Below are 14,250 nucleotides of genomic sequence, written 5' to 3' on the forward strand. Positions count from 1 at the left end.
AAGAAATTTTCCAGGTTTTTTGAGTTTGACTCACAATCACCCCTGTTTAAGCTTGTGTGAGTTCAATCTACAAATAACCTACTCTATTTTCTATGTATATTAAAGTGTATGATGTTTAAGCTGATAAATTTGGATTTAACACATCTAAAATAGGGATAGAAACACTGACTTTTATGCTTTAACTGTTATAACAGCTCATAAATTAGTTATTCTAATGTTATTTTAATGTGTCACATTTTTCTTCATATCTTTTGAATAATTTGTTGAACTGCAGTAATTATTTCACAAAAAGTTATTCAACTTAAAAACAAATGTGTAATATAATGAGGAATCAATAGATGAATTAAATAATTTTTAATTTGTTAATAATGATAATAATTTTGAATTGATATGATTTTGAAAAATTTTACACTTTAGTATAAAAAATTTTATTTATTCTGAATTTTCAGATTTTTTAATTCACAAATAGATTTTCATGCTTCTTGACCATTAAAAAATTTTTTTAAATAGTTTAAGAGATAAATTATGAAATGAATTATTGATTAAAAAATGAATTATAGACTGGTATTGAAATAACGCCCCATTTTGAGAATAAATCGTTAAATTGCAGTACTTCATATTATTTATAATATGAGTTAATCTATTCATGAAGGATTTAATCATTTCTTTAATCATTTGTACCTATGAAATTGGGAAATGCCTATAATTTTAAGAATTTCATAGATAGAAAACTTGTAGATAATCTTTTTTTTTTTTAAATTGCGCTTTATTTTTAGAATATACTTCCAACTATCTTCTTTATTAATCTGGCAACAGATTCATTCGAACTGTTTTTTCCTGCAATAGTCAACTGCTTTTAAGTTTTACAGGTTTCTGTTTTATGAACTTAGATTGGTTTAAGAGCGAAGCAATTGAAATTTTTGCTATGAACTTCTAGATAATTCATAATCAGCTGTTTTAAATTAAATGCTAAGGAAATATTTAAAAAAAAAAAAAAACTCTGTATAAGTTTTAAATACAAAGTTATTTTTTCTATGTAGCAACAAACTATTACTATTTTTATTTAAAAAAAATTTTTTTTTTTCAGTTGATGATTATGAATGTATTTTAAAAGGATTTTAACCTTCAAGATTTATGAATTAACGAAACATATAAATTATTTGATCAAGTATTTTGTATTTTTCTTTATCAAAGATAACAAAAAGAAAGTTAAGAATCACATGCTAAATTTTTACTGAATGAGTAAAAGGAATTAATACAATTACAGGAAATAAAAGGGGGGGGGGAAACTTAAAAGTCAAGGAAGTTTAACCGTTTTCCGTACCATACCAATTTTTTTGAAAAAAGTGCACAAAATCAGCATATTTTTTTATTTTATTGATATATAGAGGGAATTAAAACGAAACATAATACACAAGTTTTAAGTTGAAATTTTAAATTTTTTTATTTGTAAAAAAAAAACATTTAATTTACAATCAGTTTACTATCCAACATTTATCTCGGGCAAATGAAAAAAGCTAAATATTAGTCTTTGTATGATAGTTTTTTTAAACGAGGGACAACACTAGGTGATACTTTTTGAACGCTGTAAAGCAGGGGTGTCAAACTCAAAAGCAAACTTGGGCCAAATAAACAATGCTTAATAGGTGGGCCTCAAAAAAAATCAGTGTTTACAGAAACAAATATTTTTATTTTGAATAGCACATTGTAATAAGCATATATAAAGTAAAATTATTGTTTGATATTTGACATCTCTTCTCTGCTACTATCTTTTCTATTTTGGGAGAAATTTTATTGGCCGAGACTACTTTCAAAATTGACCCAACGAGAGCTATTAATATGGTTTCGGACAGGAGATTTATTTTCATTCATAACAGAAAAAAATGCTTGCACTGATAAGTACTTCCAAACATGGAAATAATTTCATATGCGAATTTTCGAGTATTCTCAAACCTTGCCGGTAAATATTTGTAAAATTCAGGCACACCCACTTCAATGAATTTTGTCTTCAAATTTGAGTAGCACTGAATCTCAATGACTTCCATTTGCATATTACTGGGTACTGAGTCTATATTTATTAAGAAAATCAAAGAAAACAAACAAAATTTGTCTTCCAAAGAATTAAAATCTCTAAACATTGTTTCAAATTCTGTTCTAAGATTTAAAATTTTTTCTGCGTATTTTTGATAAGATGCAGTATTCCTGGAATGGCAGACGCCGCAAGCCAATTAGAATTTTATATTTTCGAACGTACAATTTAAAATAATCCGTATAGTTTATAAATAAAGTATATTAGAATTTTATATGCTAGTTTCCTTTTTAATTCACATTTCTATTTTATTTTTACTTTGCATTGGATATATTGATTGGGCCGCAAAAGTGTTCATCTCGGGCCGCGAGTTTGACACCCCTGCTGTAAAGTGATACGCCATTTTTTCCTCTCTTTTTTTTTTCTTCCTATGTAAATCCAGCAACTAGCATATTATATACAATCGCACAAAACACCAAATGCTGTTCCACAATCCAACAGCAGAACTCCTAAACAGAAATTTGAAAACTTTCAATCACAACAGATAATCTTTCTTGCTTTCCAGCTGAGTAAAAACACAATAAAGCAAAACTTACTGACAAATTCTGCTATCGATACCCGAGTTGACTCTGAATAATAAGGAAAGCGGTTAATGTATATTAAAATAGATAATTAAAAGCTTACATTGTAAAAATAAATCCAAATTAGAAATGTCCTCTCTTCAAGCGAGTCAGTTGGGAAGTGAGACTGAATGGGTTTCCAACCGGTTTACCCGACTGAATTTTCTTCACTCCAGTTCATTTAGAGGAGAATCCCTAGTAGCCGAAGCACACTACACTGCACATTGTTCTTTTTCAGAGACTTTCAAATTTAGCCTGACTTTATATCAGTGTTTTCATCATAGAAAAAAAAATGGGTGAGAATTTCTCACCCTTTCTCAAAAACAGGGTGAGATTTCAGAAAGTTAAGTGAGATTTCTAAAAACTGAAAAAATACAAATAGACTTGGAAAAAAAATTTCTTTTGTTATAATACATTTTTAACGTCTTCTATTTTTTAAAGCATTGAATATTTTTGCTGCATCATCATAGAAGATTTTGCCTTTACTAGGTATTTGTCCATCTTACATTAGCGCATAAAAAAATTTGAACGTCTTACATGAAAAACCATACCTACAGTAAACACGTGGTTGCAGAGAAATGTGCTCTGAAAGGAGTTCCGTGGTTCGGAGGGGTTGTGTTCTGTTGTTCGAAAAAGTTCTGAACAATACTGGTAAATAGGGAAGCTAGATAACGGGGCAAATGTTGAAAATAATGAAAGATCCAGGAAGAAAAGTGAAATGGATTTTATTCTAATTGGCGTAATTCGAAGCTTTTTCCAAAATGCGAGAAATTCGCGAATTTTGAAATTGATTTATAGAATGCGCGAATTTCTCGCGGTAATAATTTTTTAATGCGAGAAAAGAAAAAAATATGCGAGATTCTCGCGTTCTCGCGCTGTAGTGAAAACACTGAACTTTATCTTCACTTTCAATACTCTCATGCTGCCTATTTCAATCTATTGATTGAGGAGGCCGGGATAGCCTGGTTGGTTGGGTGCTGTTCCCATGCCCAAGAGTTTGTGGGTTCGATGCCCGCCGGCTGAAGACTCCCAGTGTATTAAATGGTGACTGATGCACATTTAATCTGTAAAGTCGCAAAGTCCTCCAGGTTCCTACAACAAATCAATACATCCGGGGGTACTGATCCAGGAGTTTTCTGGATTGGGTTCAAAATGACAAGGCATGAGTAGTCATAAACCCAAAATTGGGTCGACTGTTCAACGATGGATATAAAAAAAAAATAATAAAAATCGATTGATCTATTTTGCTTTTAGTGTGGCACTTAAACTTTTTGTCTAATTTTTATTGATGTTTCAGGGTTAATTCTAATCCTTTATACAAAAAAAACTTGGAAGTATTGCACACTAGTATTAGCAGTTACATTAAGAAGCTTGCTGACATCCGTTTAGATTTACAGGTAAATTATTTTACTTTTTTGTGAGAAAGATTGCTTATATAATTGTGCAATTGTTAAATATTTTATGTTGTTAGAAAATCTTAAATTTGTTTCAGCTCTTGCTATTGAAGGATAATAGCTTCTATTAAATATATACTTAAAAGAAAACCTATGTTCTTTAGGGACTTTTTATGTGAATGCTGTATACTTCAGAATTAAACTTTCACTTTGTTTTTATTTTACATATTTTAGTCCTTTATTATTAAAATCCTTTGTCAAAAAAACTTGATTTTAACAAGTGCTGTAGTTGGCTGGTATAATAATTAAAGTTTTTTAAGTTAAATCTGGTAACATTTATGTTGGATAACAAAAGTTGAAAACTTATTACAGGCGTGTGATTCCTTCACTAATTTGCAAAATTCCGTGAATTTGAACACTGTTGACTTGAGGAAATTCAATTTTCCTCCGAAATTATTCCGAAAATTTAAATTTTTTTTTTTACTTGCGCAAAATCTTGCTAACGAGACATTTATTCTGCCTGCACCAGCCTCTTTTCTTTTCTCTCTCTATTTAAGTTCTCATTCATGCGCAATAACTATTTTTTTTTACTCTGATTTGTTAGAGAAAAAGACAATTTCAGATAAAAATTCCATAATAACTTCAGCTAGAATTAAGGAACTACTGATGCAAGCAAAAGGTATAAAATTAGTAATCTAAAAAATAAGTTTGGGATGGTAAACATTTAAAATATTGTTAGCTAAAAAAAATTCTGTTTTTATCTTCTTTTTTTTTTTACTTAGGTTTTAATGCAGTGATTCTCAACCTTTTTTTTTGTTGCAGCACACTTTTAACGATTTCGAAATTTGGCGTCACACAATGAAAAAAAATTAGACTAATTGTTTACTTACCTATTATACACTGTTAAATAGTTTGTGATAATAATTTTGAGTGTGAAATAAAATAATATGTACTACAAAAACATGTTTATTAAGGGATTAATTATTTCTTTCGACTATTTTTTTTTATTACTTAGTAACAGTTATTTATTTTTTTGCTAGTTATTAATTGTTAGCTTGTTTTCTATATTAACTGTTAGTTTTTTTTTACATTAACTGTTATTTTTTGTGATTTCTTGTTAACTAGTTTTTTTTGCTAATTTTTAATTGTTAGCTTATTTTTTTTTGTTAGTTTTCCTTTGTTAATTTGTTTTTATATATTTGTGTTTTTAGTTATATATTGTTAATTTGTTTAGTAATTGCATAGCTTACTGTAATGGTTAGCTTTTATTTCCGTTTGAAAGTTAATATTTAGTTTGCTTTCCTTTGTTAATTAATAATTTTAATAGTCATTAAATTTCCTACTTATTTCAAAAAAAATTTTTAAAATTGTGTGTCAAAGACAATTTAAACAATTCCATTTTATTTTAAGATTGTCGGAGACAAGACAATCACTGACAAAGATGTTCACGTGGTTAAAGCGTGGGAAAATTATAAAAAGTTTATATATATAATAATAATAATAATATATATATATATATATATATATATATACACTTTTCTTTAATTTGAACTTTACTCATAATAAAAAGCATTATAATTTTTATTGTATCATTTCTAATATTTGGCGGCACACAAAGGTGCCGCGGCCCAATGATTGAGAATCACTGTTTTAATGAGTAGCAATATTTAGGACTCCCATGGGTCAGGGACAGCCTGGAGTTGTCAGGAAAGTTAAATTTTTTTTTCCTTCAAAAATCTGGAAAATTTGTACATCATACCTGGAAAGTTATTAATCTTAGAATTACCTGTAACAGTAATCAGTTATTGAGATTTGAGTTAATTAATTCTAACATCTATTACTATTATTTGTGGTAAAAATTTCTAGTGAAGCCTTATTCAATGATTTTTTTTTCACCAAATCAAAGCTTTCTGATTAAAAATGATGTGGTGTAAATATGGTCTGGATTTTCTTATTCTGAAATTTGGTCTTTTTTTCTGAAATTGATTGGAAATCCTGAATTTTGTTTCAAATTCCAAATAGTTGCAAAAGAATTATTTAACCCATATTTACTTCTTTTTTTAAATTTCGCTATAATTGATTTTTAATATGATATTACAACATAGAATTTTTGAATTGCACTTTTCAGTGAATAATTTACAATGCTCTTGATGCCATCAGAAATCCCTGTTCCAACTTTGATGGCATAATTTTCAATTCCGATGTTATTACGATACACAAATTTTAAATGGCGCGTTTAAGTTATCACTTTGATACGCTTGATTTGCATTGATACGATTGTAAATCTATGCATTTTATAGACTAATATTGCTACAAATTTTCTCAATATTTTTTTTTAGATATTGAGATATTTCATACATTATTATTACGACGCACAAAATTCAATTCGTACATTTATTAGTCGCTTTAGCTACAATACCACTGTTTTTTCAATTTACTTTTTTCTTCGTTAAATATTCTCATGGTTATTTAAATTCGGATGTTTTCAAAAAATGTTAGGAAATGAGAAATTCAAATCACTTCCTTTTTGCACACTCCATTTGCAGTAAAACCATGCAGAGTTATGATCAGGGTTGTTTTGGGCAATTATTGCTGTTGATGTTTGCATGATTTTTCCAAAATTCCAATTTCATGATACGATAATTGCACACCTAAGTATTCACTATTTGACGTGATAAATCACTGCTAATTTTTGCATATTTTTTAAATCTCAATGTTTTTAATTAACAACTTTTTTGACTTGTTCGATTTGTGTGATTTTCTCATAAATACACATGATTTAACCATCTATCTTTTCTTAATTATTGCAATAAACAGTTTCTAAAATCTTTTTTTTTCTTTGACCCCTTTTTTAATGTGAAGTTTGCTAAATACTAATCTATATAATTCTAATCTACTAAAGTGCAAAAAAGGAGGAATGTGTAATTTTTTTAATGTATAATGTTATTTTATATGTTGATGAAAAGAATGTATGTAAAAAAAAAATTTCCTTTAATTTTGTAAATGTTACTTTCGTGCATAAAAAGTTATATATTGTTCGAGAAAAATATTTCAGTATGCAAAAAAGATCTATAAATTGAGAAGAAAAAAAATTTAGATAATTCCATCTTCCAGAAATCGCATGTCTGTTATTATTAGGTAAAATTATATTAAAATGTCTGCATACTGCAATAGATTTCATGCGTTTTGAGAAAAAGAGAGTATGAATCCTAATCTATATTTTGTAGGAATCATAATCTATATTGTTTCTGCATAACAGGACATCAGCTAAAATAATTGAGGAAGTTTAATTTATACACATTTTAATGAAGAAAACAGATTTTATGTTTTTTTTAATAAAAAAGTTTTTTTTTAATAAATTCTAGCAATTAAAATTATTTTATTTTCTGTAAATATGCTAAATTTTTTTCATAAAAATTTAATGCAATGAAGATTATCATTAAGATTGTCATATTACTTAAAAAAATTTGTTCTTATTTAGGCAACTATTTTCATGCTTTAGGCTGATAAAAGCAACTATTTTGTTCCATTTTTTTCGGTGACAACCCTGTATGATAAAAATATTTTTGAGCTTATAATGGATTTTATGTTGTATTTATTTCCTGAAAACTGTTAAATGATCAAATGCTTTAAATTTATTTGAAGTTTGCTTTTTAAGTAAGGATAATAAATTCATACTTAAATATTTCTAATAGGCGAGATATGATGAACAAATAAATGCTGTGAATAATGGAGCACATGTAGAATCTTTGCCACCTATTGAATCTAAGGAGCTACCAGAAATTCCTTGCTTTACGACACAATTCCCTGCTACCAATCCGGTATATTCTTTTTTTCTTTCTGTTTTCACGAATTGAACTTTTTCAAATTTTATTACTTAAGAACTATGGCTGATTCTTTAAAATGGGTATTTTTATCATTTAGAAATACATTGAATAATGAAATGTAAACATTTTTATGCCTAGTTCAATAAAGTTTATCTTTCCCAAGAGTTGGACAAAAAAGTTTTTTAAATATTTTCGAAGAATTGTTTTAGATTTGCTATGATTGAATTTTCTAAATGCAAATTGACAAAGTTTGTGGAATATGAAGAAGGAAAAAAATTGCTTATATATTTTTTTTAATCAAATGGGTGCAACTAATAAGCTCTGCAGCGCAAAAGTGTTCCGGCATGCCATCTAGCACTCCAGATTATCACAGTGTCTGCAGTTTATTTTTCATCCTCATTGATAAACAATAAGCAATTGTTTTTCTCTCTTTTCAAATCTAACACCCAAAACAATCTATCAGGCAGGTGTAGCACATCCGTAAGATAGTCGCTGAAACACAAGTTTGTTTGGAAGGTTTCAATTTTTTCACCAAAAAAATATCTGCGTGAATAACATATCAATTTGTCTGCAAAGGTATAGAATTCTTTTTTTATGATTTTTACAGAAAAATAAAATATTCTGCAGCGTATTTTGAGGGATGAATCTTTTAGGTTGTTCGGCTTCTAACTATACGACTTGAAACAACTGAACACTAACCCTTGTTTATACTTCCTTCACAACATATAAATTTATTTCTTTTTAAATATTGTAAGGTAACAAAGCATAGTTTAGTAAAGAGAGCTCAGAGCAAACCTATTTAAAATTCGTCTGGAGCTGTAGTTTGAAATTCCTATCCAGTTCAACACTATCTACAATGTTTTCTTATGTTCTTATTTTTTAAAAGAAAGCATTGCTGGTTTTCAATTCGCAAACACAACGACCTATAGGCGGCGCTGTTATTTGAGGTGAATAACTGCTGGCAGAACATGACAATCATCAGTTGCACTGGAGATTTCTTCAGTGTAGCATGGTAACATTCTTTGCTTATTGTATCTTATTAAATTTTAAAAATAAAAAAAATTTGATATTCTTTCTTATGCAATTAAAAACATAATGGAATATCTTTTTTTTTTTTTTTTTTTTTTTTTTTTTTTTTTTAAAGAAGGAACATCCAAAACATATTGAAAAATATTTGTAAAATATCTAGTAATTAGAGTTAAAACCTAGTGCCTGATAAATCGTTCTACTAAATTTAATGATTTAATATGAAAGGTCTATTTAAACTTTATATTCCATACTTTTCTGAATGATATTACTTCTAACTTTAAAATATGCAAAAGAAAATTTGACAATTTTTATCAAAAAATTAAGTTTCAATGAAAAATCGTTATTTATAAACTAAGAAACCTAAAATAAAGAATGCTTATGTTAAAAAAGAAAGGGAAAAAAAGGATTCTAAATATTCATTATATATTGAAATAAAAAAATTTCATGTTGTGGTTGTTTTTTATTTTTTTTTTTGTCTTAAAGTTCTTAATCAGATGTAGAAAATCATTTTGTAGAGAATTATCGTCAAATTCGACAAAAATTTAAAAAATCTCTGTTCTTTAACCTTATATATATGGTGTTTATCCAAATTTGTCTTCAATGGTGTGATTCCAATTATAGGCTATGAATAATCCTATGGCTATGTATAATGCTGCTCAGATGATGGTTGCTAGTTCTCATTCCAACACTCCACCTCAAGGCATTCCTCCTGGTATGAGTGATCCTGTAAAACAACCTCCTGTAACTGTCCCTGCAGCAACATCCGTATCGCTACCAAAAACTGTGAAAGAGAATGTAGCCTCGACTTTTTCCACAAGCTGTGCCGCAATACCTCCTCCTGTATCTAGTTCCTTTTCCCCAAATGGTGAGAGAATTCTTCTTCTGTGTTAAGAATCGTTTGGTGGAAAACAACGCATGAAATTAACTATGATTCACTAGCATTTAAATCTGATCACTATAATGAATTGTCAGTCTTATCCCGATCAGCCGTCATTGCAAAAGGATGGCATGCGGTTATTTTTTTAATTTTTTTTTTTCCATTAGGAATCTTTTGATCTAGGTTTTTCTGAGAGGTACCTATTTTGTGAAAATTTAGACATAATTTGTGGAAATTAAAAATTATATTAAAAAACCAATACAAAAATATGAATTTATCATTTCTTACGGGATACATAAATAAAATTTTAAGAAAAAGTATTTTGTGAAACTACTGTTTTTCCTTAAGTTGAATTTGTGAAGGTACCGCTAAACGGTAGTAAATTTGCCCTGGACAGATGCCTGACTGTGATCCACTAAAATCATGGTGCATAGCGTTTTTAAAAAGTGTTTAAAGGTGCTTTTTTCATGGGGAGTTTTGAAAAAGTGCTTCATTTTCCCTTTTCAAAAATGAGATTTTTTTCTTTACCGTGTCGATTTTTGCCATGTATTATGCAAAAGCATGCTTTTAAAATTATTCTATTCAACGTTTTCACAATTCATTCAACCACAATCCATTTTGGCCTACCTTCGGTCCTTAATGTGTGATGGCGCCAATCATTTTACATGTTTGATGAAATACTCGGGAGTCTGAATGTGGGTCTACTGAGCTGGGTGAGATTCACTATCATGTGCATCTCTGCTGCATTTTGCAAGATATTCTCCATTTCAGGCTTCATTTTCCACCCTCTGAAATCGAACCGAAAAACCTCTCGATCTTTTCATGGTGGCTAATATAATCAAGAAACTAGTTCTTTGTCCGAAACTAGTTATTTTGTCATGATCATGAAAATTATTCATGAAAATTTATTATGTCTTTGAAAATTATTTTGCATTTTTTTTAATGTTTATAATGCTAAAAAATATTTTATGAGTGCTTTAAAGGGGCTTATTTTTTACTGAGAGATTTGGCTAAGCATAGTCACAATGAGCCATCATTGCAAAATGGATGGCATGCAGTTATATTTTTTTTATCTCTGTGTTAGGAATCTTTTGGTAGAAAACAGCACGGGAAAAGAACAACTCACTAAAATTTAAATCAGATCACCGTAATAAATTGTTGGTCATCTCCCGATCAGCCATCTAAGTAATAGGATGGCATGCAGTTATTAAGGTTTGTTTTTTATTTTTAGTTTCAGTTATGTGGCCGAACCACCATTTGGAGCATTGCTAAGTCCAATAAAAATATTTTCCCTTTTTGTTATATTCTGTCTCATTTATAGGTGGTGCTGCATCTAACAAAAGCTGTGATAATCTGTCATTGGAATTGGATGTAAGTATTATCTTTTGATTTAAGACTTTTTCTTCTTCGCATGTCCTCTACATTTAAGTTTTAAAAAAAATTATGTTTTTATGTAGTACAAAGGAAAACAAGATTCAGAAAAATCTGCTTCTTCAACCTCCCTGGCCTCCAGTCAGGTAAAATCCATTTCTCTTAAAATTTATCTGTTAGATTGTTTAATCATGCTCTGGCGGCCTCTTTAGCCCAACTGTTACAAAAAGAGCCATGGTGGGTTTTAATTTTTTGAGAAACAATTTGAACTATATTTAGAACATTTTAAATCAATCATTTTGCTTTGAGATTGAAAAATGTTGGGGGGAAAATTTCAGAACTTTCTGTAGTAATTTACTTTTTGTATATTTTTATTTTTTTAGTAAAGGAGAGAAAAAAAATTTTGAAAAAAATAATAAACCTACTTGCATGGCAAACTACAACAATAACATTCATCCTATTCAATTTTTAAGTAAATGGGATTGCGTGATTGTAAATGGCGTACCAGGTAAAATTAATTAACAAAAAAGAAAAGAGAAAGAAAAAAATAATAATACATTGTAAAATTTAAACCCTGACAAATTATGAATCTGAAGAACATTTTATTCAGCTTAATATCTTGAACAATAAACATAATGGATAGTAAGTGTTTTTACAAAAATAAACTGAAATTAAATTTTTTAACAGTAATCAAGATATTAAAAGATGGCAGCAATAATTATTTAGTTAACTGAACATGAAAACGATTTCAGTCAGTTCAGCACAACGATTGACAACAAAGCATAAAAAATGACTCACCTCTAAATTAATATAGCTAATGATAATAGCTATCGAAAAATAACAATTAATCTTGAACGTATAATCGTAATATCTTTGGGAGCTCGTCTAGAAAAGAAATATTATAAACATCTACAACACATCAAACTGGTACAATTCGCGCCTTTGCAGGGAAAAAACAAAATAAATGTTCAAAAAAAATACTTACTACTGCGTAGACTCCTACAAAAATTGTGCTGACATCTCTGATTTAGAATTAAGCAAAATAATGATATTTAATGAATTAATGTTGCTATCTTTTAAGACACTAAATTCAAATTTCAAATTAAATATTAATAAATGAAAAATTTATAAAACTAAACAGGGATAAAATTTTTTAGTAGTTATTGAGCCTGTAATTGGCAAATGAAACTAAAAAAATAAAACTGAAAAGGGATAAAAATTTATTCTAGAATTCATCTAAAAAAAAATTTTCAATTATTTATTTACCACATCTCTAATGTTACGATCGCCGTAACTCTTCTTTTTGAAATTGTATCTGTTTTCATGGACTTTGGACAAATTCTGGTACTTTTCATCATCACAATATGTTAGTTACCTTTTTTCAATGTTTTTTTTTTTTTTTTTTTTACTTTATGCTTTGCCTATTATCTTTAAACACTCGAACTCCTAAATTCTATTTTCTGAGTAACTACTATTGTTAATTTTAAGATTTCACTAAATTCTTTGAGGGCTTCTGGTGTTGCCATGGATCGTCACCAAGCCTACCTTTTTGAATCTTCTTTTTCTTTCGCTGAGAGGTCGCGTATGCGCGCTTAGAGCTTACATTCTGCGGATGCCCCCTGACGGGGGCAGGACGGGGTTAAGCTATTATTTGCATGCAATCAAAAAAGCTATTGAATTATCATTTTTCCTGCACAATCTTTTTTTTTCCCCATAAAAAATTGTAATAGGCTAATAATACAGTAAAAAAAAAATTTTTTTTTTCCTTTTGCACATTTTATTATTATGGTGAAATTTTTTTCAGTAGATTTTTTTTTTTACTGTATATAAAAATAATACAACTTTTTCGCATTTCTTCCCATATTTAAAAAAAAATTAAACAAAAAAAATTCAGCAACAGTGTTTTATTCCAAGATTTTTAAAATAATTAAATTTAAGAAATATTGTTTAAATATGAGTTTTATTTGTGTTGTTGTTAATATACATTGAAGAGTTAAAATTAAAATGAGTGATTTTTCAACTTTTGCAAGATGGAAAATGTTATAAAACGCATTGATCCACTCATTCTAACAGGAAATCGAAGACAATTGGAATTCAGTGAGGCTATTTGATTGAAAAATAATGCTTATAGTATTAGGATGAAGTAATTTTCAGTCATTATATTAATTATCATTCACTTAAATTTATATCCAACTTGAAAAATGTATGTCTGACACTGAAGTAAAAAATATCAAATTAATTATATTTCATATTTTACAATTTAAGAGCTGCACAGAATTTTTTATTCAAATGTTAGCTTCAAATTTAGTCAAGTTTGCATTTAAATTACAAACAAATTCGTGATGTGAAAGTTTAGATTGTGAATGAATAATCTTGCAATTTGTTAATGAATAATCTTTTTTCGTTTTTGTGCGTTTTACATCAGACAGCAACAATTTAATCCATTTCATTTGAACTTATTATAATCAGTTCTTATAAAACAAATAGTTTTTTCGATAGGTACTGGGTATGATGTTCTGAATATTTATATAAAAATTTGATGATTATAAACTTAACTTATGTTAAATACGAAAATTTTTATACGAAATTTATGTTCATTTTTTACTTCCGACAACATGGAATTGCCCAGTTGTAAAAATACTTAACTAATCTTAATTTAGAAACCATGTGGTTAGATTGGAATTCTTTAAATATTCTAATTTCTAATACGAAAAAAAAGAATAAAATTTAAAGTATTTTATCTAGTTTTTTTCTGAAGAATATACAACAAGAAATTTGACAATTTTGCATTTGCGAATACTGAATATCTCTTAAAATAAGTCATGCTAATTCAAAACAAGCAACATTATTTAAACATTTGACTTTAGATATTGGTTTAAAGAAAATTATATCCATGAATTTTATAAAAAGCACTGTTTAGATAAACTTATAAAATGGCACTTTATTGAAATGTAAAGAAATATAAAAAATTATTGATGTATAATCACCTTGAATTATTTCTTCTGCTTAATGAAAATATATTATGCAGTACTTATCCATGGTTTTTTTTTTGGCTCACTCTGTATTTGCTATTTGGTACAATTTGTGCAAAAACTACTTTAAA

General features: G+C 28.1%; 1 protein-coding gene across 1 annotated transcript in view; it reads left to right on the forward strand.

Moving 5' to 3' along the window:
* LOC107441387 (uncharacterized) overlaps window positions 1–14,250 on the forward strand; it is a 130,662-nt gene that overhangs the window by 104,581 nt on the left and 11,831 nt on the right. The window contains exons 37-41 of the mRNA XM_071180923.2: window positions 3,947–4,046; window positions 7,739–7,864; window positions 9,521–9,764; window positions 11,098–11,147; window positions 11,234–11,293. Coding sequence (XP_071037024.2) covers window positions 3,947–4,046; window positions 7,739–7,864; window positions 9,521–9,764; window positions 11,098–11,147; window positions 11,234–11,293 — 580 coding nt within the window. The remainder of the gene's footprint in view (window positions 1–3,946; window positions 4,047–7,738; window positions 7,865–9,520; window positions 9,765–11,097; window positions 11,148–11,233; window positions 11,294–14,250) is intronic.

The sequence above is a fragment of the Parasteatoda tepidariorum genome, chromosome 8 (assembly GCF_982258835.1).
Source record: "Parasteatoda tepidariorum strain Cologne lab strain chromosome 8, Ptep-v5.0, whole genome shotgun sequence".
In the NCBI taxonomy this organism is placed as follows: Eukaryota; Metazoa; Arthropoda; class Arachnida; order Araneae; family Theridiidae; genus Parasteatoda; species Parasteatoda tepidariorum.